The 25,147-nt window shown below is 43.9% G+C and overlaps 1 protein-coding gene across 1 annotated transcript in view; it reads left to right on the top strand.

The window, feature by feature from the left end:
* Window positions 1-24,750, top strand: part of Ralb (RAS like proto-oncogene B) — a 40,926-nt gene extending 16,176 nt beyond the window's left edge. Inside the window, exons 2-5 of the mRNA XM_048369304.1 lie at window positions 7,904-8,066; window positions 15,259-15,467; window positions 19,626-19,803; window positions 23,840-24,750. Coding sequence (XP_048225261.1) covers window positions 7,953-8,066; window positions 15,259-15,467; window positions 19,626-19,803; window positions 23,840-23,959 — 621 coding nt within the window. The 5' untranslated portion in view covers window positions 7,904-7,952 and the 3' untranslated portion in view covers window positions 23,960-24,750. The remainder of the gene's footprint in view (window positions 1-7,903; window positions 8,067-15,258; window positions 15,468-19,625; window positions 19,804-23,839) is intronic.
* The last annotated feature ends 397 nt before the right edge of the window (window positions 24,751-25,147 follow it).

Here is a 25,147-nt window from a genome sequence, read left to right as displayed (position 1 = left end):
ACAGACTTTCCTTCCCAGTCTGGCTTTGAATGGCTTTGAATCATAATCCTCAGATCTCAGCTTTCTGAGTAGCTAGAATTACAGGCCTGAGCTATGGGTGCCCAGCTACGCTGAGTATTTTTCCTTGTTAACTCCATGTTGTGTGTATGTGTGTGTGTGTGTGTGTGTGTGTGTGTGTGTGTGTATGTAAATGTATAGTATACATATAGTATATAGTATACATATTGTTCTGCCCAGGTTTTGGGTCTCCAAAGACCACCAAAGAGAGTCTTTATTGCAAGCCTGGACTCAACCGTCACGGACGCAGCGGATCTGGACTGAGAGCCCTGACCCTCAGATAGGCAGGGTTTTTATTGCGATTACACAGGGGCAGGGTATTTCCAACTTGGCAGATACTTGATTGGATGGCATTTAGCAAGCAAGTCTTGCGCCATTTCTATTGGCTATATACCCTTTCAGTTACCTATTTTGGCTTTGATAACGGGAACTGGCCTTGGTATCAGGAACTGACAGCAGGTAGTCACATAGCACTGATGCAGGGGGTTAGTGCAGGGGGTAGAGCAAGTCACAAATGGCTTAAGCAAGCTGTTTACAGAAGCAGAATTTTGTGGTTAGGCTGACCTAGTACCAACTTTATTTTAACAATTGTTTTACCATGTTTTCCCAGTACCACTAAGCAAGCATGAGTGGGCCAGAACAATCCAGTACTCAATCATAAGTAAACCAACCCAACAGTTACTATGGCATTTCTACTACTATTATGGTTATTTCTATAGTCTGTGACTGTGATCATTTTTTTTTTTATTGTCCATTACCATGGTTGCTACCTTGGTCCAAAGGGGAACAGGGCTCCTTATATTTTTAAATGTCAAATTACAAGGAACTACTCTCACGGGTGGGGGTTCAGCCCTCTAGCATCGAATCATCATCAGGGTTTAGAAGCTGTTATAATTTTAACACAAACTTATATTTAGTCACTCAGGTTCTCCTCAGGTTAGCCCGTACAATATATAGTACAAATATACATGTAACATTATATACATGTAAGAGCCCTCTTTGTTCTTATTCAGGTCTCTCTTTCCAGCCCCTGGTACTCAAGTGTTGTAGAAAGAGCCTGTGGGATGCTATCATTCATATATATAGTTGGTCGTGATGGTTGAACTTGGGGCCTGGATGCTGTCCTTGAATTCTTCAGCTCAGGCTAGCACTCTACCACTTGAGCCACAGTGCCACTTCTGGTTTTCTGGTGGTTAATTGGAGATAAGAGTCTCATGGACTTTTGAACTGAGATCCTCAGATCTGAGCCTCTTGAGTAGCTAGGATTACAGGCGTGAGCCACCAGCTCCCAGCTTATTTTTAGTTTCTTGAGGACCCTCCATATTGGTTTCTGCAGTTGCACTAGTCTACATTCCCACTGATAGTCTATGAGGGTTCCCACCTGCATCCTCCTCAGCATTGTGTTTATTTGGTTTTATGTTGATTTTCATTCTTACTGGGGTCGGTTAAGATAGAGCTTTTGTAAGTAGGCCCTAATTTTTCTTGTTGTCCTCCTTCCTTTATAGTCTAGCATGTATGGCACCACATGAGATACTGTGAACCTCAGATAGCATGAATGTTCAGGTAGATAACTGAAGTAACCAATGGGAAGTACTTACAAATGGCCCTCCTTCCCGTTCTGTGTTTTTCCTCCACTGGGCAGAGTAACATGCCATTGCACAGTAACATGCACACCAGTTCTGTAAGTTCAGGACTCTGCACTTATGACATCTTTTTACAATGGTCCCTTCCTTACAGGTACTCCCCACAGTCATGTGGGGCATAAATCAAGGGGATGGGAACACAATTCAGTCCATAGCAGGAGCCTGTTGGGATTCTCTGAAGTCCACTGTGAAAGACTGCTAGCTCTCAAATGGTCCCAGCCCCTTAGAGATAGTTCTGAAGTTGTCCTCAAAGTCAATGAAGGAAGTAAAACTGTGTTTTGACAGGGTGGGTGGGTGTAGCGAAGTTAGGGATAAAGTGTACTGCTATTGTAGTCCACACTGAAATGCAAAAAAAAAAAAAAAAAAGATGTATGTTGATGGACAAGTGACAGATGAAGGCATGGAGTGAAATATTCATTGTGTTAATTGTAGAAGCCAGGCAGTAGGTTTATATAGGTTCACTTTGAAAAGATTTCTGGATGTTTGAAACTTTTCAGAATAAATTGTTGATGAGAAGGATACTTTTATATTTAAAAAACATTTTTTAATGCACTTATTGGTTGGCTGCAGTGATAGTCTACCTAGTAATCCCATCACTGGGGAGGCTGAGACGGGAGGATTGCAAGTTCAAGCCCAGCCTGGGCTAAGAAAAAATACATTTTTGGCTAGGCCTGTTAATAGTAACATTAAATTATTCACACTGTCACGAATTCTTTTTCTTTCTGTTACATTTCCTCTCCTTTGTTAGCCCTTTCAGTTCACATACTGCTTCCCCAGGAAGTTTTCTGAACTTCTAGGCACCCTGGAATACCTTTGCCATAGAATTTGATACCCTGTACTGTCATCATTTACTTGCTAAATTATCTGAATCTTTGGACTTTAAGTTTCTTAAGAGCAAAGATGTTCTGGAATGTACAAGGAAAAATAAACCCAACAACTGTTGGGCTTGTGGCTTAAACAAAGACTATGTGGCTTCAACAATCCAAAGTTTCTTTGATGCCAGGAGTCCCAAGGGTGGTGATTCCAGGAGTGATTCAGTGACAGGCACTTGGCTGCCACCTCTGCTTACCCCTGTCCTTCCCCCCAGCCTGCCAAGTTGGATGAGGTGGGACCCTGATTGGGAATCTCCACCAGCATTATTTCGCTTTAGGGGCTTAGAACACACATCTTTTTGGTCTTCAATTACATTGAACAATAATCTCTTATGATAATTTTCTTCTAGAGAATATTCCTTTTTTTTTGCATTTAGTAGTTCAGAATTAGATGCTTATATATGTTTGGAAGGACTCTTACCCCGAACCTGGAAAAATGTGTGTCCATTTTCTGATAGTTCACAGAAGCAAGGCCTGTAGTTGAAGCCCCATTTGCCAACTTCAGCTCAGTAGGAAACAGTTGGGGGTCTGACATGCAAAAGAAGTTTCCCATTTCTAAACTGAAGCGAGAGGCCTGCCCCTTATCCCATTTGTTCTATTTTAGTTCCAATTCAGATATGCTTAATTATCTAGCTAAATGCTTAGCTCGGTTATTAAAGAGCATAGAGTTGCAAGGGGGATAGGTGGGGGAAGGTGAGCCTGGTGTGGGCAGATAAGTTGAGAGGAAGCAGAAGGCAGCCAGAGCCAAGAGCAGGCCATGACTTAGAGCTGCCTTAAGTCCAGTTGCCTGCTCCAGAAAACAGAATGAGCACCAGAAAAATAACTTGCAAAGCAGGTTTAAAATATGTGAATAAATAGACCTAATTACTGGAAGCAAAGAACTTCTTATTTAAGTACTTAAAACATACTATTGCATTCAGAATGGTTCTTGTCCAGTTTCTCCTGTTTTCTATTTGTTTTGTTTTTTGGTCATAGGGCTGAACTCAGGGTCTGGGTGCTGTCCCTGAGCGGTTTTTTTTTTGCTCAAGGCGAGCACTTTGCCACTTTGAGCCCCTACACCACTTCCAGTTTTTTTTTTGGTAGCTAGTTAGTTGGGAATGAGTCTCAGACTTTCCTGCCTAGCCTAGCTTTGACTTGTTATCCTCAGATCTCAGCCTCTTAAATAAGTAGAATTACATGCATGAGCCCGCAGCACTGTGTTCTTCTGGTATTTTGATAATGGCATTTTCCTCTGATTGAAAAAAATGTTTACAGTGATTCATTAATCTTTTGTATATTTGCTGCTTTTGGCCGTAGAGTCCTGGTGGTTGAGATGTGAGATGTCTGATGCTACATGACTATTTTTTTCCCCGTTTTCTCCTGAGTTGCCCATTGGGATGTTGCTTTAGCTGGGACTCAGCCACCTTCATTCTCTGCCTCCCAAAAAAGCTTTGTTTAGTGTTCTGCCTGGGGCTCCGGACTGGGACAGCTATGCATATTAATTTCTTGGCTTTAGGGGAATATGGTTGCTTGCAGTGTTTTTGGGAAAACTTCCCTACAGCAGGACTCACATAAACATTTTTGTCATGTCCTTCTTGGGGGATTTGAGTTTCTAGTCCTCTCTACCTAAGGTGTGCTTGCTTCTTCAAAGATGTTAGCTTATTGGTTCTCTCTTTTTTTTTTTTAACCAGTCCTGGGCCTTGGACTCAGGGCCTGAGCACTGTCCCTGGCTTCCTTTTGCTCAAGGCTAGCACTCTGCCACTTGAGCTCTGGCCATTTTCTATATATGTGGTGCTGGGGAATCGAACCCAGGGCTTCATGTATACTAGGCAAGCACTCTTGCCACTAGGCCATACTCCCAGCCCCTGGTTCTCATTTTTAATATCCCCTGTGAGTGAGGATAGAAATCCTAGTTGTGTGTGTGTGTGTGTGTGTGTGTGTGTGAGAGAGAGAGAGAGAGAGAGAGGGAGAGAGAGAGAGAGAGAGAGATGTTTGGAGCAGTAGGCATCCAGGATGCTGGGAGAGCAGCTCTCAGTGCTCTGAGCACCCATTCTTCTTGGGGGCATTTCTTCCTTTCCATTGAACTTACCTGGTATTTCATAGCAGCTCCCAGCCTTGGCTGTCTGTTAGAATCACATCAAATCTTCAGAAGTTCCCATGGCCCAGCTGTACCCCACATCAGTCTCATCAGTCTGGGATAAGAGAGAAAATGGGCTGTTGGAGCAGCCAAGAGGGACCCATATAACGTATAACAATTCCTTACTTTATTTTATTTATTTATTTATTTATTTATTTATTTATTTATTTATTTATTTATTTATTTATTTATTTATTTATTTATTTATTTATGGCTAGTCCTGGGGCTTAGACTCAGTGCCTGAGCACTGTCCCTGGCTTCTTTTTGCTCAAGGCTAGCACTCTGCCACTTGAGTCACGGCGCCACCTCTGGCCTTTTCTATATATGTGGTGCTGAGGAATTGAACCCAGGGCTTCATGTATATGAGTCAAGCACTCTTGCCACTAGGCCATATTCCCAGCCCCTCAATTCCTTATTTTAAACAAAAATTTTGTGTATTTTTCTTTTTTTGCAATGCATTTTTAAATTTTTTAAAACTTTATTATCAAAGTGTGGTACAGAGGGGTTATAGATTCATATGTAAGGTAGTGAGTACATTTCTTGTTCAACTTGTTACCTCCTCCCTCATTTTGCAATGCATTTAAAAAATTATTGTCAATGTTGAGCTTGTCAATGACAAGCCTAGAACACAGAAAATAAAGGGGCATGGTCTCCTCGATATATGACTGTTGGGGGGCAGAGGGACAGTAGAGACCAGGTCTGCAAAATAACCAACTTCTTTTCAAATGGTATTTTCACATGTTTGGGTCAGCGACTTTACATTATGTGTTTAAAACCAAACAACTACTAAACAAACATAAAAAGGTCTAGAATAGACCTATCAGTGGATCACAATAGCTCAATAGCTATGTACACATGATTATATAAGATGAGGATAACAACTCCAAGAGAAGGACACAGGTGGATTCTGTTGTTGATGTTACATTTAATGTTCTAAGTGAATTTCCTTTGGCGTACCCTGCGTGGTTACTGTATATGATTTTGGTACACTGGATATTGTATATATGCCTACCTGATCTAGGGAAGGGAAAGAAAAATGAGGGTGTAACAAATATCACAAGAAATGTGCTCACTACCTTATTATGTAACTGGACCCCCTTTGCATAGCACCTTGTCAATAAAATTTAATTAATAATAAACATTTATTGTCAAGGTGATGTGCAGAGAGGGTACAGTTACAAACATAAGGTAGTGAACTCATTTCTTGTCAAACTTGTTAACTCATTTAATTTTTCTAGTAGGAGTGTTTTCAACTTGTCAGCAACACTTGAAATCAGAGCCCATCATGTGTCATTAGAAAAGCATCCTCTTAGACCAGGTGCTTGTGGCACATGGCTATCATCATTACTATTCAGGAGGCTGAGATCTGAGAATCATGGTTTTGAGCAAGCATGGGCAGAGAAGTCTCTGAGGATCTTTAACTCCAATCCAGCAAAAAAGCCAGAAGTAAAGGTGTAACTCAAGTGGTAGAGCACCACTCTTGAACAAAAACACCAAATGAGAGTGTGAAGCTCTGATTTCAAGACTCAATATGGGCACCCAAAACAAAAAACAAAACATCTTCTGAAGTGTAGAGAGAGATACAACCAGCCTTTATTACATCTCTACTGTGCTCACCCTGTGCCCTGTGTTCCGCACTCAGTCCTGAGCACCATCCTGAACAGAGAGGTGGGTGGGAGTTGTCTTTGTAAAGACAGCTTGGAGAAACGGCACCCACAGCTAGGCCACACAGCTCACAAATGATAGGACCAGACTGTGGCCCAAGAGACTTTGCTGCTTTCCTGGGGCATGGTGAAATGAGGCTTTCCCTTACAGATTGGTGGAGACTTTGAGTGCCTTCACCAATGAGGAACGTATCGGGACTGTGTTAAGTGGACTGCTAGGAATGCCTCATTCCCATCATGGGAGTGCTGCTCTACTTACTTTACCTTCTCTCTGAGGAGGGCAAACTGGCTGCTTGTTGCTTTGCAAATGGTTTAACTTACTTCTGTTATTTTAAATAAACCCAGAGGAAGGATATTTTCATTCTATGTTCGTTAAATCTCTATGCTGAAACTCCTTTATAAAATGATAAATCTTATAAAATAAAATCTTGACTAAATAATTACATGCTTATTTTAATGGCATCTGTATACTGATGGGGCAGTTACTGTAAAAATACACTTGTCAGCCAGATGCCTGTGGCTCACGCCTGTAATCCTAGCTACTCAGGAGGCTGGGATCTGAGGATTGCTGTTTAAAGCCAGCCCAGGCAGGAAAGTCTGTGAAACTCTTACCTCTAATTAACCACCAGAAAACTGTAAGTGGCGTTGTGGCTCAAGCAGTAGAGTGCTAGCCTTGAGCTGAAGAGCTCAAGGACAGCACCCCAGCCCAGAGTTTGAGCCCCATGACCACCACCATCAACAACAAAATTGCACTTGTCTCTCCAGCTTGCTTACCTCCTTGATTCACATGTGGGCTGTCTGAGTTACTGTGCATGTGGGAGTTTGTGTTACTGAAGGTGTGTTAGTATGTGAGAGTGCACGTGTTCGAGTTACTGTGTGTAAATGAGTATATTAGTATGTGTTGCTGCAATGCGTATGCATTGAGGTAGAGAGACTAGGACAAGGAGAGGATTGGAGTAAAGAGCCAGAGGTGACTGAGGGAGAGCTGGGGGGAGGGAACTTGGAGCAGTTTGCTCTCTCTGCCTCCCAGTGGAAGTCATGGGTGGATGTGTTGACTGACAGTCCCCTCTTCCCCACCCCAGTGATACAGGCATGGACTGAGCCTGTTTTCTTTTTCCTCTTGACTATACTCTAGCCCTGGCCCAGCTGTTATAAGTGGCTTCTAGTGAGTCCGAGGGCCTTTATCTCCATTCAGAGTCTGGAAGAATCCCCTGCTAGAATGTCTGGGTGAGGCTTTTGCAAAGTATAAGGATGTCATCTGATTTCAGCTGGGTTGAAAGCACACTGCCTCTAAGTCTTTTTCTTTTTTTTTTTTTGGCCGGTCCTAGGGCCTGAACTCAGGGCCTGGACACTGTTCCTGAGGGTCTGGGCACTGTCCCTGAGCTTCTTTTGCTCAAGACTAGCACTCTACCACTTGCCACAGCGCCACTTCTGCCCTTTTCTGTTTATTTGGTACTGAGGAATTGAGTTCAGGGATTTATGCATACTAGGCAAGCACTGTACCACTAAGCCACATTCCTAGCCCTGAGTCTTTTTTTTTGTCATTGGCAGCTGTCCAACTGGGTCTTCTGTCTTCCTATCACCACCTCAGAACAGCAGGATGGCTGCAAACAAGAGCAAGGGCCAGAGTTCCTTGGCTCTTCACAAGGTCATCATGGTTGGCAGTGGCGGAGTGGGCAAGTCAGCCCTGACGCTCCAGTTCATGTACGATGAGGTAAGACTTCCAGCACAGACTTCCTGGGTGGCTGGTGTCCTGTGTAGTGCCCCCGCTGCAGCCATGTGTCTGTGCCTCTCCTCCCACATGCATAGAGGCTCCTAGAGATTTGTGTCTGGCTAGTTTCCAAATAGCTCATGTGTGTAGGGGAGCTCCAGCATAAACTCTGGCAGTGGTGTAAGCAGTCTCTGCTTCCATTATTTATGTTGTCACTCAGAGTGCTTTGTCACTGAGCTTGGTGATAGAGGCAAGGAAGGAGAGAGGCCTTTGTATAGGTGCAATAGTTTGTGTCTTAAATGCTTCTCAAAAGTTGTGTGTTGAAGGCTCAGTTATCAACCTGCAGTGCTGATGGTAGTAGGTGATGCCTAGAGGGAGGAAGTCAGGTCATTGGCCTGTGTCCCAGAAGCAGATAGACCCTAGCCCCATCCTGTTTGTATGTTTTCTCCAGTCACCTTGATGTAAGCAACTTTCTCTGCCATGTGTTTCCACCATGATGTGCTGACACTTAGTGGGAATAAACCTGTCGAACATTCCCAGCTCCTAAAGATTTTGTTGTTGTTATTTTGTTGTTTTGAAGGTAATGTACAGGAGGATACACTTATGTAAGTTGGATAAAGAGCACATTTCTATCTATCTATTATTTATTTATTGTTGGTCATGGGACTTGAACTCTGGGCTTTTGCACTGTCCCTGAGCTCTTCAGCTCAAGGCTTAAAGGCTACCACTTTGAGCCACAGCGCCACTTCCAGTTTTCTGGTAGTTAATTGGAGATTAGAGTCTCATGGACTTTCCTGCCTGGACTGGCTTTGAACCACAACCTTAAGATCTTAGCCTCCTAAGTAGCTTGGGTTTACAGGCGTGAGCCACCATGCTGCAAAGAGTAAATTTCTTGTTGGACAGTTTCCCCCCTTCCCTGCTCTCTCTAACCTTTTTTTTTTTTTTTGCCAGTCCTGGGGCTTGGACTCAGGGCCTGAGCACTGTCCCTGGCTTCTTTTTGCTCAAGGCTAGCACTCTGCCACTTGAGCCACAGCGCCACTTCTGGCCATTTTCTGTATATGTGGTGCTGGGGAATCGAACCCAGGGCCTCATGTATATATGGCAGGCACTCTTGCCACTAGGCCATATCCCCAGCCCTAACCTTTTTTCCTTTAAGATGATTATCTTAGAAATTTTGTGATGGTAATGGAAAATGACTCACACAACTTGTTGTTCTTGGGGCTGGGGATATGGGCTAGTGGCAAGAGTGCTTGCCTTATATACATGAAGCCCTGGGTTCAGTTCCCCAGCACTACATATACAGAAAATGGCCAGAAGTGGCGCTGTGGCTCAAGTGGCAGAATGCTAGACTTGAGCAAAAAGAAGACAGGGACAGTGCTCAGGCCCTGAGTCTAAGCCCCAGGACTGGCCCAAAAAAACAAAAACAAAAACAACTTGTTGTTCTTTCTTCCTGAAATATTAGAGTTTGGACTCAGGGCCTCATGGTTGCTAGGCAAGTGCTCTACTCCTTGAAGCATGCCCCTAGACCTTTTATGCTGTAGTTTTTACCAGTATCCCCTTCCTCACTTTTTTTGCCTGTGGCCAATGTAGGCTGATCCTTCTACCTATCTCTCCTGTGTAGAAGGGATTATAGGCGTATGCTACCATGCCCAGTTATTTGTTAAGATGGATTCTCACTTACTTTTTGCGTAAGTTGGCCTCAAACTTAAATCCTCCTCATCTCCACTCCCAGAGTAGCTAGGTGTGTACCAACACAGGCAATTCCAAAGAACACACCAGATATTTGGCTTTGTGACTAGTCAGTTTGGGGAGAGAAGCAGAGTTGTCATAAGAAACTAATCTTTTCCCAAGCGATAGACATCAAGGTCTTCCTAACTCCATGCAGCAAGGAAAGGTTTCACCATCCTTGCCCCAGATATACATGACTTAATGTGGAAACTGTGACTGAGTCCAGAATGACAGCACAGCCTTGATTCTTGTGTTTGCTGGAACTTGAGGCAGAGGCAGAGTTCCCAGAGCCTCCACCCCAGGGCTGTTTCTTTGCATCCCATGCACCATGTGCTGTGAAACTTGCCAGAGAGATGCTAGAGCCAGCCAGTGCCACCCAGTCTCCTTCCACAGGTGTCCTGTGCTGAGCTGTGGAGGGGCTTCTAGCTGAGGGAAGCTGAGCTGGAGGAGATGGCAGGTTGGGGAACAATGGTGGAGTTCCTGCAGGCTGCTGGGATAGCCCTAGCCCCATGGATGACTCACCAGAATTGTGATGGGAGGGGCACTGGGCAGAACCCCAAGTGAACAGGTCCCATGGCTCCTGGTACTCCTTTGTGGAGACTCGGAGTAAAGCCTGGAGCTAGAAGTCAGTCTGGAAAGTGATCTCAGTGAAGCTTGCTAGTGGGTTCCTAGATGGCACAGAACACTTGTTCCTTAGTGTCTGTGCAAGATTGGTCCCAGGATCCCAAAGTCCACAGATGCTTGAGTTCCTTCCATGAAGTAACACATGATTTGCTTATCACCTACACACTCCCCTTGTTGTGCCAAGTTGCAAGACCACCACCAAAAAGACCACCGAGACTCAGACATTTCCGAAATGCAAAAGCAAGGCAAGGCTTTATTTAAGCGAGCTGCAACTCGGGCCTCGTCCTACCCACCGACACAGTGGAGGCTAGGAGGAAGCCCCGAGCTGTGATTACACAGGGCTTATAAAGGCAAAGAGCAAGGTTACAACAATCAGCTGTGCAAGCAAGATTAGAACACAGGTACAAATCTGATTGGCTCAGGGTTCGATTCTAAAATGGGGTTCACGTGGTGGGGCCTGACTTCAAAGTCTGGCACCTCACCCTCATATACTTCAAGTCATGTCTAGACTGAGTAGGTGCAATACTATATTGTTTAGGGAGTAATGGCCAAATGTTTGTGATATGTTCAGTCCAGATGACATTTTCTTCTAGACAGTTTTCATCTGTGCTTGGTTGAATCCACAGTCACAGAATTCAGAGGCTGACTGTGGTCCTAAAACTTCCCCTATTGTTAATGTTATGTAGCTGGTAAGCTTTTCAAAACGGTCACTACAAAAGTTTCCATCAACAATGCTAGAGGAGAGGCTAAATTGTGTTTTGGTCTCTGTAGGTAATATTTCAGTCATATTTACAGCTATGAAAATGGAACAAGAAAACCCATTAGGGAAGCTGAAAGGTTACAGAGAGTGTGATGGAAAGGGTGAAATCAATTGGAATACAATTGGGGAGGAAAAAAAAAAAAAAAGGAACTGGGAGCTGGTGGATCATGCCTGTATTCCTAGCAACTTGGGAGGCTGATATTTGAGGGTCAAGGTTTGAGGCCAGCCTGAGCAGGAAAGCCTGAGACTTTCTTTCCAGTTAATCACAGAAAAGCCAGAAGTGGTGCTGTGGCTCCATGTGGGAGAGCACTAACCTTGAGCAAAAGAGCTCAGGGACAGCACCCAGGCCCTGAGTTAAAGCTCCAGGATTGGCAAAAATATAGAAAAAAAGTAAAGAAAAGGAACATGTGGTCATGGGCTTAATTCTTTACTTTTCTTTTTTGTCAGACATGGGGCTTGAACTCAGGGCCTGGGCGCTGTCCCTGAGCTCTTTTGCTCAAGGCTAGCCACAGCATTACTTCTGGCTTTCTGGTAGTTAATTGGAGGTAAGTCTCATAGACTTTCTGCCGAGGCTGGTTTTGAACTGTGATCCTCAGATCTCTCTGCCTCCTGAGTAACTAGGAGTATGGGCATGAGCCGCCAGTGCCCAGCAGCTTAGTTCTTTTCTAAATGTCTTTGATTTTAGTATCAAAGTACCTCATTGGAGCTGTGGAGATATGGTGACACGGTCCAATGTGTGGAACCACCATAGTGAGAGCCCTTCTACAATTCATGTAGGCTAAAACTATCCAAACAATAAACTCAAATCTGTGGACATACTGCCTATAGAATTAGTATTTGGTTTATATTTAAAATTGTCAGAAAGCCAAATAACCTTTTTACTTTCTTCTGTGTTAATCTAAATGACTGTTAAAAATAAAATCATGGGGCTGGGGCTATGGCCTAGTGGCAAGAGTGCTTGCCTTGTATATATAAAGCCCTGGGTTCAATTCCCCAGCACCACATATACAGAAAATGGCCAGAAGTGATGCTGTGGCTCAAGTGGCAGAGTGCTAACCTTGAGCAAAAAGAATCCAGGGACAGTGCTCAGGCCCTGAGTCCGAGACCTAGGACTTGCTAAATAAATAAATAAAATAAATAAAATCATGTGTCTGTATGAAAATTATCAAATGAAACCCCTTTATACAATTATATATGCTAATGATTTTATTTATTTATTTATTTATTTATTTATTCATTTTTGTCTGTACTCTGGCTTGAACTCAAGGCCTGGGCCCTGTCCCCTGAGTGTCTTTTTTTTTGGCCAGTCCTGGGCACTGTCCCTGGCTTCTTTTTGCTCAAGGCTAGCACTCTGCCACTTGAGCCACAGCGCCACTTCTGGCTGTTTTCTATATATGTGGTACTAAGGAATCGAACCTATGGCTTCATGTATACGAGGCAAGCACTCTTGGCACTAGGCTACATACATTCCCAGCCCCCCTGAGTGTCTTTTGCTCAAGGTTAATACTCTACCACTTGAGCCACAGCCCCACTTCAGGTTTTTCACTTTATGTGATGCTAAGGAATTGAACCCAGGGCTTTATGCATGCTAGGCAAACATTCAACCCCTAAGTCACATTCCCAGCCTATGCTAATGATTTTTAAAATAAACTTTATTATTATAAAGGTGATGTACAGAACGGTTACCATTTCATAAGTCAGGTAATGAGTACATTTCTTCTTTTGGACAATGTCATCCCTTTGCTAAGTTTATACTTTACAGTCTATACTTTTCTTCTGTATAAGTGGACTACTATATTCAAGAGTCCTACATATCTATATATAACTACTGTCCTTTGTGGTATGGTGGTGGTGTGGTGATGGTGGTGGTGGTGGTAGTGGTGTGTGTGTGTGTGTGTGTGTGTTAACAGAGCTTGAACTCAGGGCTTGAACTCACTTTGCTTGCTGACTAGGCTGGTGCTCTGTTATTTGACCCATGCCTCTAGCCTAGCTTTTTTTTTTTGCTGATTATTTTAGCAATAGAATCTCAGGATTTTTTTTGCCTAGGTTGATTCAAATTACAGTTTTCTGATGTCAGGTGCTGAGTAGATAGAATTACAGATGTGAGCCACCAGTGTCTGGCCTTATTTTTTGTAGCTACACAATATTCCATCATACAGATTTACTATATAGTGCATTAGGGAAGTCTTAATCTTTTGTGATTATACTTGGTGCCTCAGGGAGTTACTTTTTAAGTTCTTATACTATCTAGAGGTTAGATTCCTGGAAGCAGAATAGCTAGGGAAGAGAGTAAGGTCCTCTGGTTTTACCAGATGTTGACAATGTCCTTCCCATAGAGACAGCCTATTTTTTGCCCCCACTAGCAACATACAGAAGTGTGTCACATGTTTGTAGTTTGCCACCTGGTAGGTGAAAAATGGTATATCTTAATATAGTTTTCCCTTTCTTTCTTCCTTTTCCTTTCCTTTCCTTTTCCTTGCCTTGCCTTGCCTTGCCTTGCCTTGCCTTGCCTTGCCTTGCCTTGCCTTGCCTTTCCTGTCCTGTCCTGTCCTGTCCTGTCCTGTCCTGTCCTGTCCTAGGGCTTGAACTCGGGTCTTGGGTACTGTCCCTGAACTTCTTTCTGCATTCTACCACCTGAGCCCCTTTCAGCCTTTTCTGTTTATGTGGCACTGAGGAATTGTACCCAGGCTTCATGCATGTTAGGCAAGAACTCTACCACTAAGCCACATTCTCCCCCACCTTTATTTTATTTAAAAACATTTAAAAATTTATTTTTGTTGGTCATGGGGCTTGAACTCCAGGCCTGGGTGCCATCCCTGAGCTCTTCATTTCAAGGGTAGTGCTTTACCACTTTGAGCCACAGTGCCACTTCTGGTTTTCTGGTGGTTAATTGGAGATGAAAGTCTCAATGGACTTTCCTGCCTGGGCTGGCTTTGAACTGGCTTTGAACCTGGACCCTCAGATCTCAGCCTACAGAGTAGCTAGGATTAAACTAGCGAGGTTTTACACCTCTAAGTGTGTAGCCTTTTCTGTGAGCTCTTTCTTCTTATCCACTGTCCTCTCATTTTACTGACCCCTTCCTCTGTTTTCCAGGACCACCTTAGATACAATTGATTTAGCTCTCTCTTGCCTTTGTGGTGTCTCCATTTATTTTCCTTTCTTATGGGGTCTAACTTACTAATATTTTACATTGCTTCTGGATTTTGAGTCATAGTTTAAAGTCTTTCTTATTCTCTAACTTTAGAGTAATGGAAAGATGCCACTTCCTTTAGTACTGGAATGGTTTTGTTTTTAAGGTGAATCTTTGACCCACGTGGAGTTTATCTTGCTGCAGTTACTTAAATTTTGGATTCTTCCCAAATCGCTTTTAAAGTTCATTTGACCCACGTGGAGTTTATCTTGCTGCAGTTACATAAATTTTGGATTCTTCTTCCCAAATCGCTTTTAAAGTTCTTTTTATATTTCTGCTAATGATGAGTAAGATAGCTGTTGTCACCCTGCCCAGTGTTGCATTGAGTGTTCTGCTCGGTGCTTGGGTTTTTCCTCTCTAATATAGGGGCATCCTCTCTATTGTTTTAATGACAGTAACAACAACAACAAAAAAGTGGTAGGATAGAGAGTTACCAAGAAGCTAAGAGTCACATCTAGTGCTGTTTTTAATCTGCCTTAGAATTTTGTGTTAATTATAGGTACTCGGTGAATATGTAGTTGATTGTAAACAGAGTACATTGAATTTTTCCTCTTAAAATTCTATTGGTCATTTGGTGCTTGTGGTTCATGCCTGTAATCCTAGCTAGTCAGGAGGCTGAGATCTGAGGATTGTGGTTTAAAGCCAGCCTAGCTAGAAAAGTGTATGAGCATCATAGTTTGAAGCTAGTCTGGATAGGAAAGTGTGAGATTCTCATCTCCAATAAATTCCCCCAAAGCCTGAAATGCAGCTGTGGCTCAAGTAGTAGAGCATTAGCCTTGAGCAAAAAAAAAAAAAATTCTACGACAATACCCAGGGCCTGAGTTCAAGCCCTAGGATGGTGCACACACAAATGTACACATTCTGTTGCTCACGGATGACGCTTCTTTTCCCAGTTTGTAGAGGACTATGAGCCTACAAAAGCTGACAGCTACAGAAAGAAAGTGGTTCTGGATGGAGAAGAGGTCCAAATAGACATCCTAGACACTGCTGGCCAAGAGGACTATGCTGCCATCCGAGACAACTACTTCCGGAGTGGGGAGGGCTTCCTCCTCGTGTTCTCCATCACCGAGCACGAGTCTTTCACAGCCACTGCTGAGTTCAGGTGTGTTTGACAGGAGGTGGCCAGGCCCTTTCCTTGCTTTCCCTTCTCATGCCCTGGGCTTAAAAGCATATGGGGCTGAATGGTGTGGTAGAGGGATGAACTTGCTGTTAGGAAGACCCTTGGCACATTTTTGACCCACTACATTTATCATCTTTAATCTTCCCTGGCTGTAAATTATCCCTGCCAAGTATGGTGGCACAGTCCTGTAATCTCAGTACTCAGGAGGATGAGGCAGGAGAAGCATGAGTTTGAGATCAGTGTAGGCTACAGGATATGATCCTATCTCAAAAAAAGAGCAAACCCATGGCTCATGCCTGTAATCCTAGCTACTCAGGAGGCTAAGATCTAAGGATTGCGGTTTAAAGCCAGCCTGGGCAAAAAAGTCCCCCTGAGACTCTTTATCTCTAGTTAATCACTCAAAATCCAGAAGTGGCACTGTGAGGACAAAGAGGCTCAGGGACAGTGCCCAGGCCCTGAGTTCAAGCCCTACAACCAACAAAAAGAGAGAAAAAAAGGTCTGTTTAAGACATTAGCAGCGAGGCAGAATATCTATTTACTGTGACTGCAGTAGAAGGACATTCAATTTTTTTGTGCCAGTCCTGGGACTTGAACTCAGGGCCTAGCACTGTCCCTGTGCTTCTTTTATTGAAGGCTAGCACGCTACCACTTGAGCCACAGTGCCACTTCTGGCTTTTTCTGTGAGCAATTAAATCAAGGGCTTCATGCATGCTAGGCAAGCACTCTACCACATAGCCACATTCCCAACCCTTTCCAGTGGCTTCATAGAGTCTCACAGATGTGCTGCAGTGAGCAGCTTTGTGGCCAGAGTAGGTTACTGAACATAGGAAATCCCATTCTTTCTTTAGATGCTCTGATTAGGCAAGATGTGAAATCCAGCAGTGCATTAGGAAGCACAGTGCCCTGCCCCTCTCACAGGATGGGCTTGAGATGCTGCCCAAGTGAGAGGGATTTTTACTCTGAGGCATTTACAGTGATACAGCTGAAGATACCTTAAGGTAATTAAAACACACACACAAACAACAACAACAACAACAAACAAACAAAAACAACCCACCCCACATTTTATTACCTGGGTGCCATTGGCTCACACCTGTAATCCCAGCTTCTCAGGAGGCTGAGATCTGGGGATCATGATTTGAAGCCAGCCCAGGTAGGAAAGTCTGTGAGACTTTCATCTCCCAATTAATCACCAGAAAACCAAGTGGAGCTGTGGCTCAAGGTAATAGAGTGCTAGCCTTGAGCAAAAAAATGTTCAGGGACAGTAACCAGGCCCTGAGTTCAAGGCCCATGACAACACCCCTCTTCCCCCCCAAAAGTTATTATCTTTAAGTAGTTATACAAAGAAGTTTCCATTTAATAAAGCAGTTTATGAGTACAGTGCACCTTGATCAGTGTCACCCTTTCAGCATTCTTACTGACCCCTCCCAACCCACTCCTTTCCCTTGCTTTATTTTGTAGGGTATACATTGAATTCTTGACTGCATTCTCCCTTCTTTCTCCTCATTCGTCTTCCTCACTTCCCATGACCCCACTTCACTCTCCTCATTTTGTTAAATTTGTGAGCCTTTTGTGCATAATTTTCCTTCTACAATGTTCTCTACTACATATGATTTCCATTTCTCTTATAGAATGATCGTTTTTCATCCACTGTCTTATAAACATATGTTAGTTAGTGTTCCATTGCTAGAACAAAATACCTGTGATAATCAACTAAAAGGAAGGCAGGGTTTATTTTGGTCCATCATTTCAAAAGTTGCAGACTGTAGTCACTAGTAATCACAGGGTTTTTGTTTGTTTTTCTTTGTTTTGGGTTTTATTTATTTATTTGTTTGTTTATTTATTGGTTGTGGGGCTTGAAGTTAGGGCCTGGGCACTGTCCCTGAGCTCTTCAGCTCAAGGCTAGCACTCTACCACTTAAGCCACAGTGCCACTTCTGGTTTTCTGTGGTTAATTGGAGATAAGAGTCTCAGGGACTTTCCTGCCCGGGCTGGCTTTGAACCTAGATCCTCAGATCTCAGCCTCCTGAGTTGCTAGGATTACAGACATGAGCCACGATGGGCGCCTGGCTAGTAATCACATTTTAGGCTTGTGATAAGGCAGTATATCATGGCAATGTGTGTCATGGGGGAATCTGTTCCCCTCCTGACAGCTGGGAAGCAAAGAGTAAGGGCAGAAGGAAACCAGAGTCTCAGTATCCTTTCAAAGGCACTCTCCCGCCCACCCCCACCCCCCCAAGCAGGGACCTAAATTCCTCCTACTAGACCACACCTAAAGGTTTCAGCCCCTACTTCCCCATAGTGCCACAGACCAGCCTTCTTTTCATGGATTGTTGGGGGACATTTCAATCCAAATCATTAATCCCCAGATGACATTGTTTTAAGAACTAAACTAGAGAATAAAAAGCAAAATGGAAACCAGTAATTTTTTCCATTCTTTAGCAAGCTCTTGTCAGAAAGTAAGGTGATCAACCAAAGGTGAAATGAAGATGCTAAATAACCTCCATGATTTGAAAGATGGGATCACTAAAGTTAGGTAATCCAACAGAGCGTGGAAGGTAATCGGGTAGGGCCTCAGTCACACTGCTTCATGGTTTCAAATCTCCAGAGAAAGAGTTTGAATGGCACTGTGTGTGTCCTGGTGACCCATTAGGAGACTGAGATTCATTAAGAGAAGTCTTACTCATTAATTTCAGATTCTCAGGCATGCCTAGAGGTTCAGTATTTGGACATAGCCCATGGGCACACAACTATGTTTGCACCTATGCAGAAAGAATTCTTTCTTTCTTTCTTTTTTTTTTCCCTGCCAGTCCTGGGCCTTAAACTCAGGGCCTGAGCACTGTCCCTGGCTTCTTTTTGCTCAAGGCTAGCACTCTGCCACTTGAGCCACAGTGCCACTTCTGGCTGTTTTCTGTATATGTGGCACTGAGGAATCGAACCCAGGGCTTCATGTATATGAGGCGAGCACTTAACCACTAGGCCATATTCCCAGCCTCTCAGTTATCTTTCAATGCCCTTCCTTAGGGTAAAGCAGAACACACTACCTTCTGTTTTCTTATTCTGTTTGGGTTTCAGGGGCATTAAATAGCTACTTTTGTGTGTGTTCTGGTACTAGGATTTGAACTCAGAATCTAGGTGTTATCCTTTAGCTTTTTCTGCTGAAGGCTGGTGTTCTATGTCTTTTTGTGTGTGTGTGCCAGTGCTGGGGCTTGAACTCCAGATTGGGGACTGTTCCTGAGCTTCTTTTACTCAAGGCTAGCACTCTACCACTTGAGCCACAGGGACACTTCTGACTTTTTCTGTTTATGTGGTACTGAGGAATTGAACCCAGGGCTTCATGCATGCTAGGCAAGTTCTCTAACTCTAAGCCACCTTCCCAGCCCTGTTCTACCTCTCACCGTGACTCTATATCTTTTCTCTGTACATACTTTTCTTTCCCAGCTGGCTTTGCACTGTGATTCTCAGATTTCAGCCTTCTGTAAGCTAGGCTTAAAGTGTGAGCCACCTGCACCAGGCTCCAGCTACTTCTTTTAGTTTACTCTTATCCCAGAATTCAAAGGGTATCTTTCCTTCTCCCATGTTGGAATTTGTTGTGCAGAGAGCAACCAGGTGATTCTCACATCAGCCAGCAAGGGACCTGATTTAGTGAGCTTACCTTTCTTGGCTGATGGCAGTCTTGAGAGAGGCCTCAATAGGGCTGGCTTGGTCTCAGGAAAGCTTTTATTTTTGATGGATGGCTGGAACTGGGTTTTTCTTAAGTCTTCTCAGTGGCTGCATTCTTTTTTTTTTTTTGCCAGTCCTGGGGCTTGGACTCGGCCTGAGCATTGTCCCTGGCTTCCTTTTTGCTCAAGCCTAGCACTCTACCACTTGAGCCACAGCGCCACTTCCAACTTTTTCTTTTTCTTTTTCTTTCTTTTTTTAAAAATTAATATTTATATATGTGGTACCAAGGAATGAAACCCAGGGCCTCATGCATGCTAGGCAAGCACTTTACCACTAAGCCACATTCCTAGTTCCACAACCTTTTCTGTTTATGTGGTGCTGAGGAATTGAACCCAGGGCTTCATGAATGTTAGGCAAGCACTGTACCGCCAAGCCACATTACCAACCCTCAGTGGCTGCATTTTTTATGTAACTGTAGGGAGCAGATCCTCCGGGTCAAGGCTGAAGAAGATAAGATCCCTCTGCTGGTCGTGGGAAACAAGTCTGACTTGGAGGAGCGGAGGCAGGTGCCCATCGAGGAGGCCAGAGGCAAGGCAGAAGAGTGGGGCGTGCAGTACGTGGAGACGTCAGCTAAAACACGTGCCAATGTGGACAAGGTAGGCTGCTCCTCACTCTGCAGGTGTTTCAAAGACATCAGCTGTGGGCACAACACATCCTAGTTTCGGTTGTTTGGTTTTGAGGACCTATTTGCAAGTACTAGGTAAGGACTCCTTCAGGTTGGTGATTTGTGAGGACCGCTAGAAGGACCTTAGAAGGTGGGGGAAATGTCAGCTTCTCTCCCTTCCTTTTTTCCTTCTTTTCTCTTCCTTTTTTCCTCCCCCCTCCCTCCCTGCCTCCCTCCCTTACTCCAGCAACACATTTAGTCTTGCTCTTGTTGTCTTTTCAGTAAGGTTTGTTTTATCATTTTGGTAAATATTGGTTTATATGACCAGAGAAAGCTTGTTCTGCCCTTTTACTGCCCACTGGCAGTGAAGTGTTCTGCCTTCAGGTTTAGTCTCTAAACAGGGTCAGGAACAACTCCATGGGATCGCTTTCCCCACTTTTATCCCAACCCCAGCGCACTTCTGGATAGATTTCCTTTTTCTTTTGTGCTGGTTCCTTTCTTTGCTTAAGGCTGGTGCTCTACCACAGCTCCACTTCCAGCTGTTTTTTGTGTTTAATTGGAGATAAGAGTCTTATAGACTTTTTCTGTTCAGATTGGCTTTGAACCACAGTCCTCAGGTCTCAATCTGAGTAGCTAGGATTCTAGGTGTGAACCATAGGTGTCCAGCTCTGAAGCTAATGAAAGAGTGACCTCACTCAGAACGTAGGGTGACAGTTTGAAAATCTGTTACTAGGAATTGCTCTTGTCAGGCTCTCTGTTGCTTGTCCAGTCTGGCCTTAAACTTGTGATCTTTTGATTCAGTCTCCAGAATGCTGGGATTACAGGCCTGGGATTACATACAGCCCAGCCCTGCTTTTTCTTTTAAGTCGGAGTTCAAATTGGTGTCCTCTAGCTCAAGTAAGTGCCCTGGTAGTCAAGCTCCCTTCTGTCCTCACCTGGGTCAGCTATTCCTTCCTGACTTGGGCTCATGAAATCTGCACACCGCTGTAGCAGGCAGAGGCCTGGTCTGTGCTGTGCTGTCACCAGCAGCATGGGAATCCCCCAGAGGCCCTCTTCCTTCTCGCTCCTGTTCTTCCCAGCTGACATCAGTGGTGGGATGTGCTGACCTTGGGCGTCTTCATGGGATGCTGTGTGAACTTTGTGGCCAGCAGCTGTTTTTTCTTTGTATTTGTTATTTTGTGCTTAGGCTGCTGCCTGTGGGAGTCAGAATCTCTTCCTTTGCCTTCTTTGTCTAGCTGGAGGAAACAGGAAGTCCAGACTTGGCCTTCATGCTTTAAATTTCAGGAAGATTCTCTTAGCATGAACCTGCTAATGTGTGCTTTTTGAGAGACAGGATCTCTTTTTCCAGAGTAAGGGGTATGTGTAGGAGCCATAGTTGCCACCTCCTGCTTCACTGCCCCAGCCTGACCTGCCAAACAGGAACGCGCAGAAACTTAAGGCTGGTAGCATTGTGTTCACTTGTAAGCAGTTTAACCAAGAAAGACTTTTGATAAGATCAGTCATCATGTTAAGTTGGACCCAGACCATGCCCCTCCTCCTGCCTTTTGCTGTCAGAATGAAAAAAAAGCGGGTGTAACACTGGGCTCTTCACTGAACTGTTCATGGGGGCTTGTGTGCCCTGTGCTTCCCCGAGTAGCTGGTAGCAGGGTTCGGAGGACAGCTGAGCCAGTGTGGGGCTCCCTGCTCTGAGCCTGGGAGTGGGTGTGGAGTTTGGCTCCAGAAAAGTGATCCTGCTTTTCACCAAGAAGAAAATAAAAATTAGGCTTTGGTGGTTTATACAGCTGTCCAGAGATGAAATCCTCACCCCTTGCCATGTTTTCAGTGTCTGGGAAATCACCAGTGCTTGTTTTGTCTACCTTGGTTTAAGCAGTCCTTTGGCACAGTGGCTGGTAGCAGAGCGCAAAACCCAAACTACTGTGATGAGCCATAATGCCTATTTGTGCGATACCATGATACTTACAGGGCAGTCTCATCAGTTCCTGATCAAGTTTCTCTCAGCACTGCAAGGACCTGAGCATCCGGGCGTGGGCGTGCGTGAAGAGAGCCACTGTGGCAAGACATCTTTTTTTTTTTTAATTTAATTTATTTATTAATTGAACACAATTTTTTTTGACAAGGTGTTGTGCAAAAAGGGTACAGTTACATAGTAGGGCAGTGTGTACATTTCTTGTGATATCTTACGCCCTGTTTTTCTTTCCCTTCTCTAGGTCAGGTAGACATATACAATATACAATGTATCAAGAACATATACAGTAGCCACGTGGCCAAGCCCAAGAAAATTTGCCTAGGGCTTTAAATATAATGTCGATATTAGACAATATGTCGACGGTAGTCTTATATGAACGTACATACATAGCTTTTGAGCTATTGTATTCCACTGAGAGGTCGATTTTTGACCTTTATATGTTGAGTAGTTGTTTGGTTTTAGTTACATACTGTTGGGTCGCTGCCCCAATCCTGTGGGAAATACCATTTGACAAGCAGTTTTTGGTTTCACAGACCTGGTCTCTACTGTCTCTCTGTCTCCCTTTGTTAACAGTCATAGATCAGGGAGATCATGCCCCTTTGTTTTCTGTGTTCTAGGCTTGTCTCACTCAACATTATTTGTTCGAGTTCTGACCATTTCCCTGCGAATAACAATATTTCACCATTCCTAATTGCTATGTAGTATTCCATTGGGTATAGGTACCATATTTTTTGGATCCATTCATCTGTGGAGGGGAATCTGGGTTGTTTCCATATTTTGGCTATTGTGAATTGTGCCGCGATAAACATGGAAGTACAAATGTCTTTTTGATATCTTGGGACTTGCTGTTTAGGATAGATGCCTAGGAGTGGTATGGCTGGGTCATAGGGTAGGTCTATATTGAGCTTTTTGAGAAACCTCCATACTGTTCTCCACAGTGGTTGTACTAATTTGCACTCCCACCAACAATGGAGAAGGGTTCCTCTTTCCCCACAGCCCCTCCAGCATTTGTTGTTTCCTGAGTTCAGAGTATAGGCCATTCTAACTGGGGTGAGGTGGTATCTCAGGGTTGTTTTTATTTGCATTTCCTTTACTAGCAGGGATGTTGAGCATTTCCTCATGTGTTTCTTTGCCATTTTTATATCTTCTCTTGTGAAGTCTCTCTTTAGCTCCTTTGCTCATTTCCTAATTGGTTTATTGGGCTTGGAGGGGTTGTAGATGACAGATATTAGGCCTTTGTCTGTTGCTGTGCTGGTAAAGATCCTTTCCCATATGGTTGGCTGTCTTTCTGTTTTGGTGGCTATGTCCTTAGCTGTGCAGAAACTTTTTAATTTGTAGTAGTCCCATTTGTCTAGTCTTTCCCCTATTTGTTGTGCCCCTGGGACTATATTCAGGAAGTTCCTTCCTGTGCCTATAAGTTCTAGCGGTGGCAAGACATCTTGTTCCTTTTGTTTTCTAATCCATAGTGCAGGCACCTCTTGTTCTCCTCCCTGCTACCTTCCCTGGTCCACCATCATGGCAGCATGCGCTGGCCGGGAGAGCTGTCAGAATAATGACTTCAGTAGGTGTAAGGATCATACAAGGATCGATCAAGTGGGAGGTGGTCAATTACAAATCACCTACTTAGCCCCTACTTCCCTTCTCTCTCCTTTTCCTGCTGGTTAGAAATGCTACTAGTGTCCAGCCTGCTGTCACTCAGTATTTGTAAGTTTCATACACAGTTGTAGGATATGTTCTGCAGAAGCAAATCTTACCCTTGTGTTTATTATTAGAAAAGATCTTTCCATTTTGGGAGTAGTAGTGTCCTTAAGCTTATGTGTCCTTGGCTGGACCATTGTGAGGTATAGCTGAGATGTTCATTCTGTAGGGTTCAAATACCATTTTAAGGCAGATTATTCCCGTTTTCTCTAGATTCTTTACTTTTGATGCACATGGTTTATAAAAAATAAGCATGGGGTTTCATGCCATAAAAATAAAGCTCTATATCTGGCTGTACTGAGCTGATTCATTTCATTACTAAATGACATTTCCCTGTTCTTTTTGCCCTTTTCCCCACTTCTAGGTTTTCTTTGACTTGATGAGAGAAATCAGAGCAAAGAAGATGTCAGAAAACAAAGACAAGAATGGCAAGAAGAGCAGCAAGAACAAGAAGAGCTTTAAAGAAAGGTGTTGCTTGCTGTGAGGGCAGGGCCAGGGTGGCAGATGGAGCCCATGGTTGCTAAGGACGCAGGACTGGGCTGGCGAGCAGAAGACACTAGCTGGCTCTACCTGTGTGTTCTGCTTTCCCAAACCTTACTCACCTGTACTTCTTTAAATGGGGACAAACACTTGTGAATTGGTGACTAGCAGAAGACATAAGTCAGCTTCTTTTGGAGCTTTGGAGTCTCCACATTCCCTCCCCTCTTTGGTCCTCCCTACAGCTTAACTGGGTGTACCAGTGATCGAGGAGAAAAGGTCTTGTCTGAGTATCTTTTTTCCCCTAGGATTCATTTTTTTTTTGCTTGGCTGGTGCTCTGCTACTTGAGCCATGCCTCTAACCTGGCTTTTGCTGGTTATTTTAGAGGTAGAGTCTCGAGGACTTCTTTGTTTGTCCTAGCTTCAAACAGTGGTCCTCCAGATCTCAGCCTATTAACTAGGCATGCGCCCCCATGCCTAGCTTTTCCACTAGTTTTTAAAATGTTACCCTTCCTCTTTTGCTTTGCAATAAAAGTGTCTTTTTAAAAAATTAGATTTTGGAAGTGGGTATGAGGTAAGATCCTCCTATTACTCTATCCAGTTTATCAATAGCACTCAGAAAAGTCCATTCAACCTTGATGATGCTGAAGAATCCTGGAGCTTTTGATAGCTTCTTGCAATGCCCTGTGAACCTGAAGCAAAGCTGGACCAATGAACTTGAATTGGGGCCATATGGACTAACACCATGTTTATAACTCTTCTTTACATATGAAAAATGCAAATTGCTTTCTTTATACCTAAATATTGGCCATTTTCAATGTGTACTGGCTCTTTTTCTCCTCAACATCTTGATTGTTGAATAGGATGCGCAAGGACCATGCTGTGTTTTTCTTTCTTTCCTTTCTTTTTTTGTCGGTCATGGGGCTTGAACTCAGGGCCTAGGTGCTGTCTCTGAGCTGTTTTGCTCAAGGCTAGCCTCTACCACTTTGAGCCACAGTTCCACTTCCAGGATTTTTTAGGTGGTTAATTGGAGATAAGAGTCTCACGGCCTTTTCCTGTCCGGGCTGGTTTTGAACCGTGATCCTCAGATCTCAGCCTCCTCAGTAGCTAGGACTACAGATGTGAGCCACTGGTGTCGGCCCATGCTGTTTTTTAAAATCAGTGTCTATCAGGGCCCGGGGTGAAGTTCTCCCCT

Source organism: Perognathus longimembris, chromosome 20, assembly GCF_023159225.1.
Source record: "Perognathus longimembris pacificus isolate PPM17 chromosome 20, ASM2315922v1, whole genome shotgun sequence".
NCBI lineage: Eukaryota > Metazoa > Chordata > Mammalia > Rodentia > Heteromyidae > Perognathus > Perognathus longimembris.
This window is presented reverse-complemented; position numbering and strand designations above follow the sequence as displayed.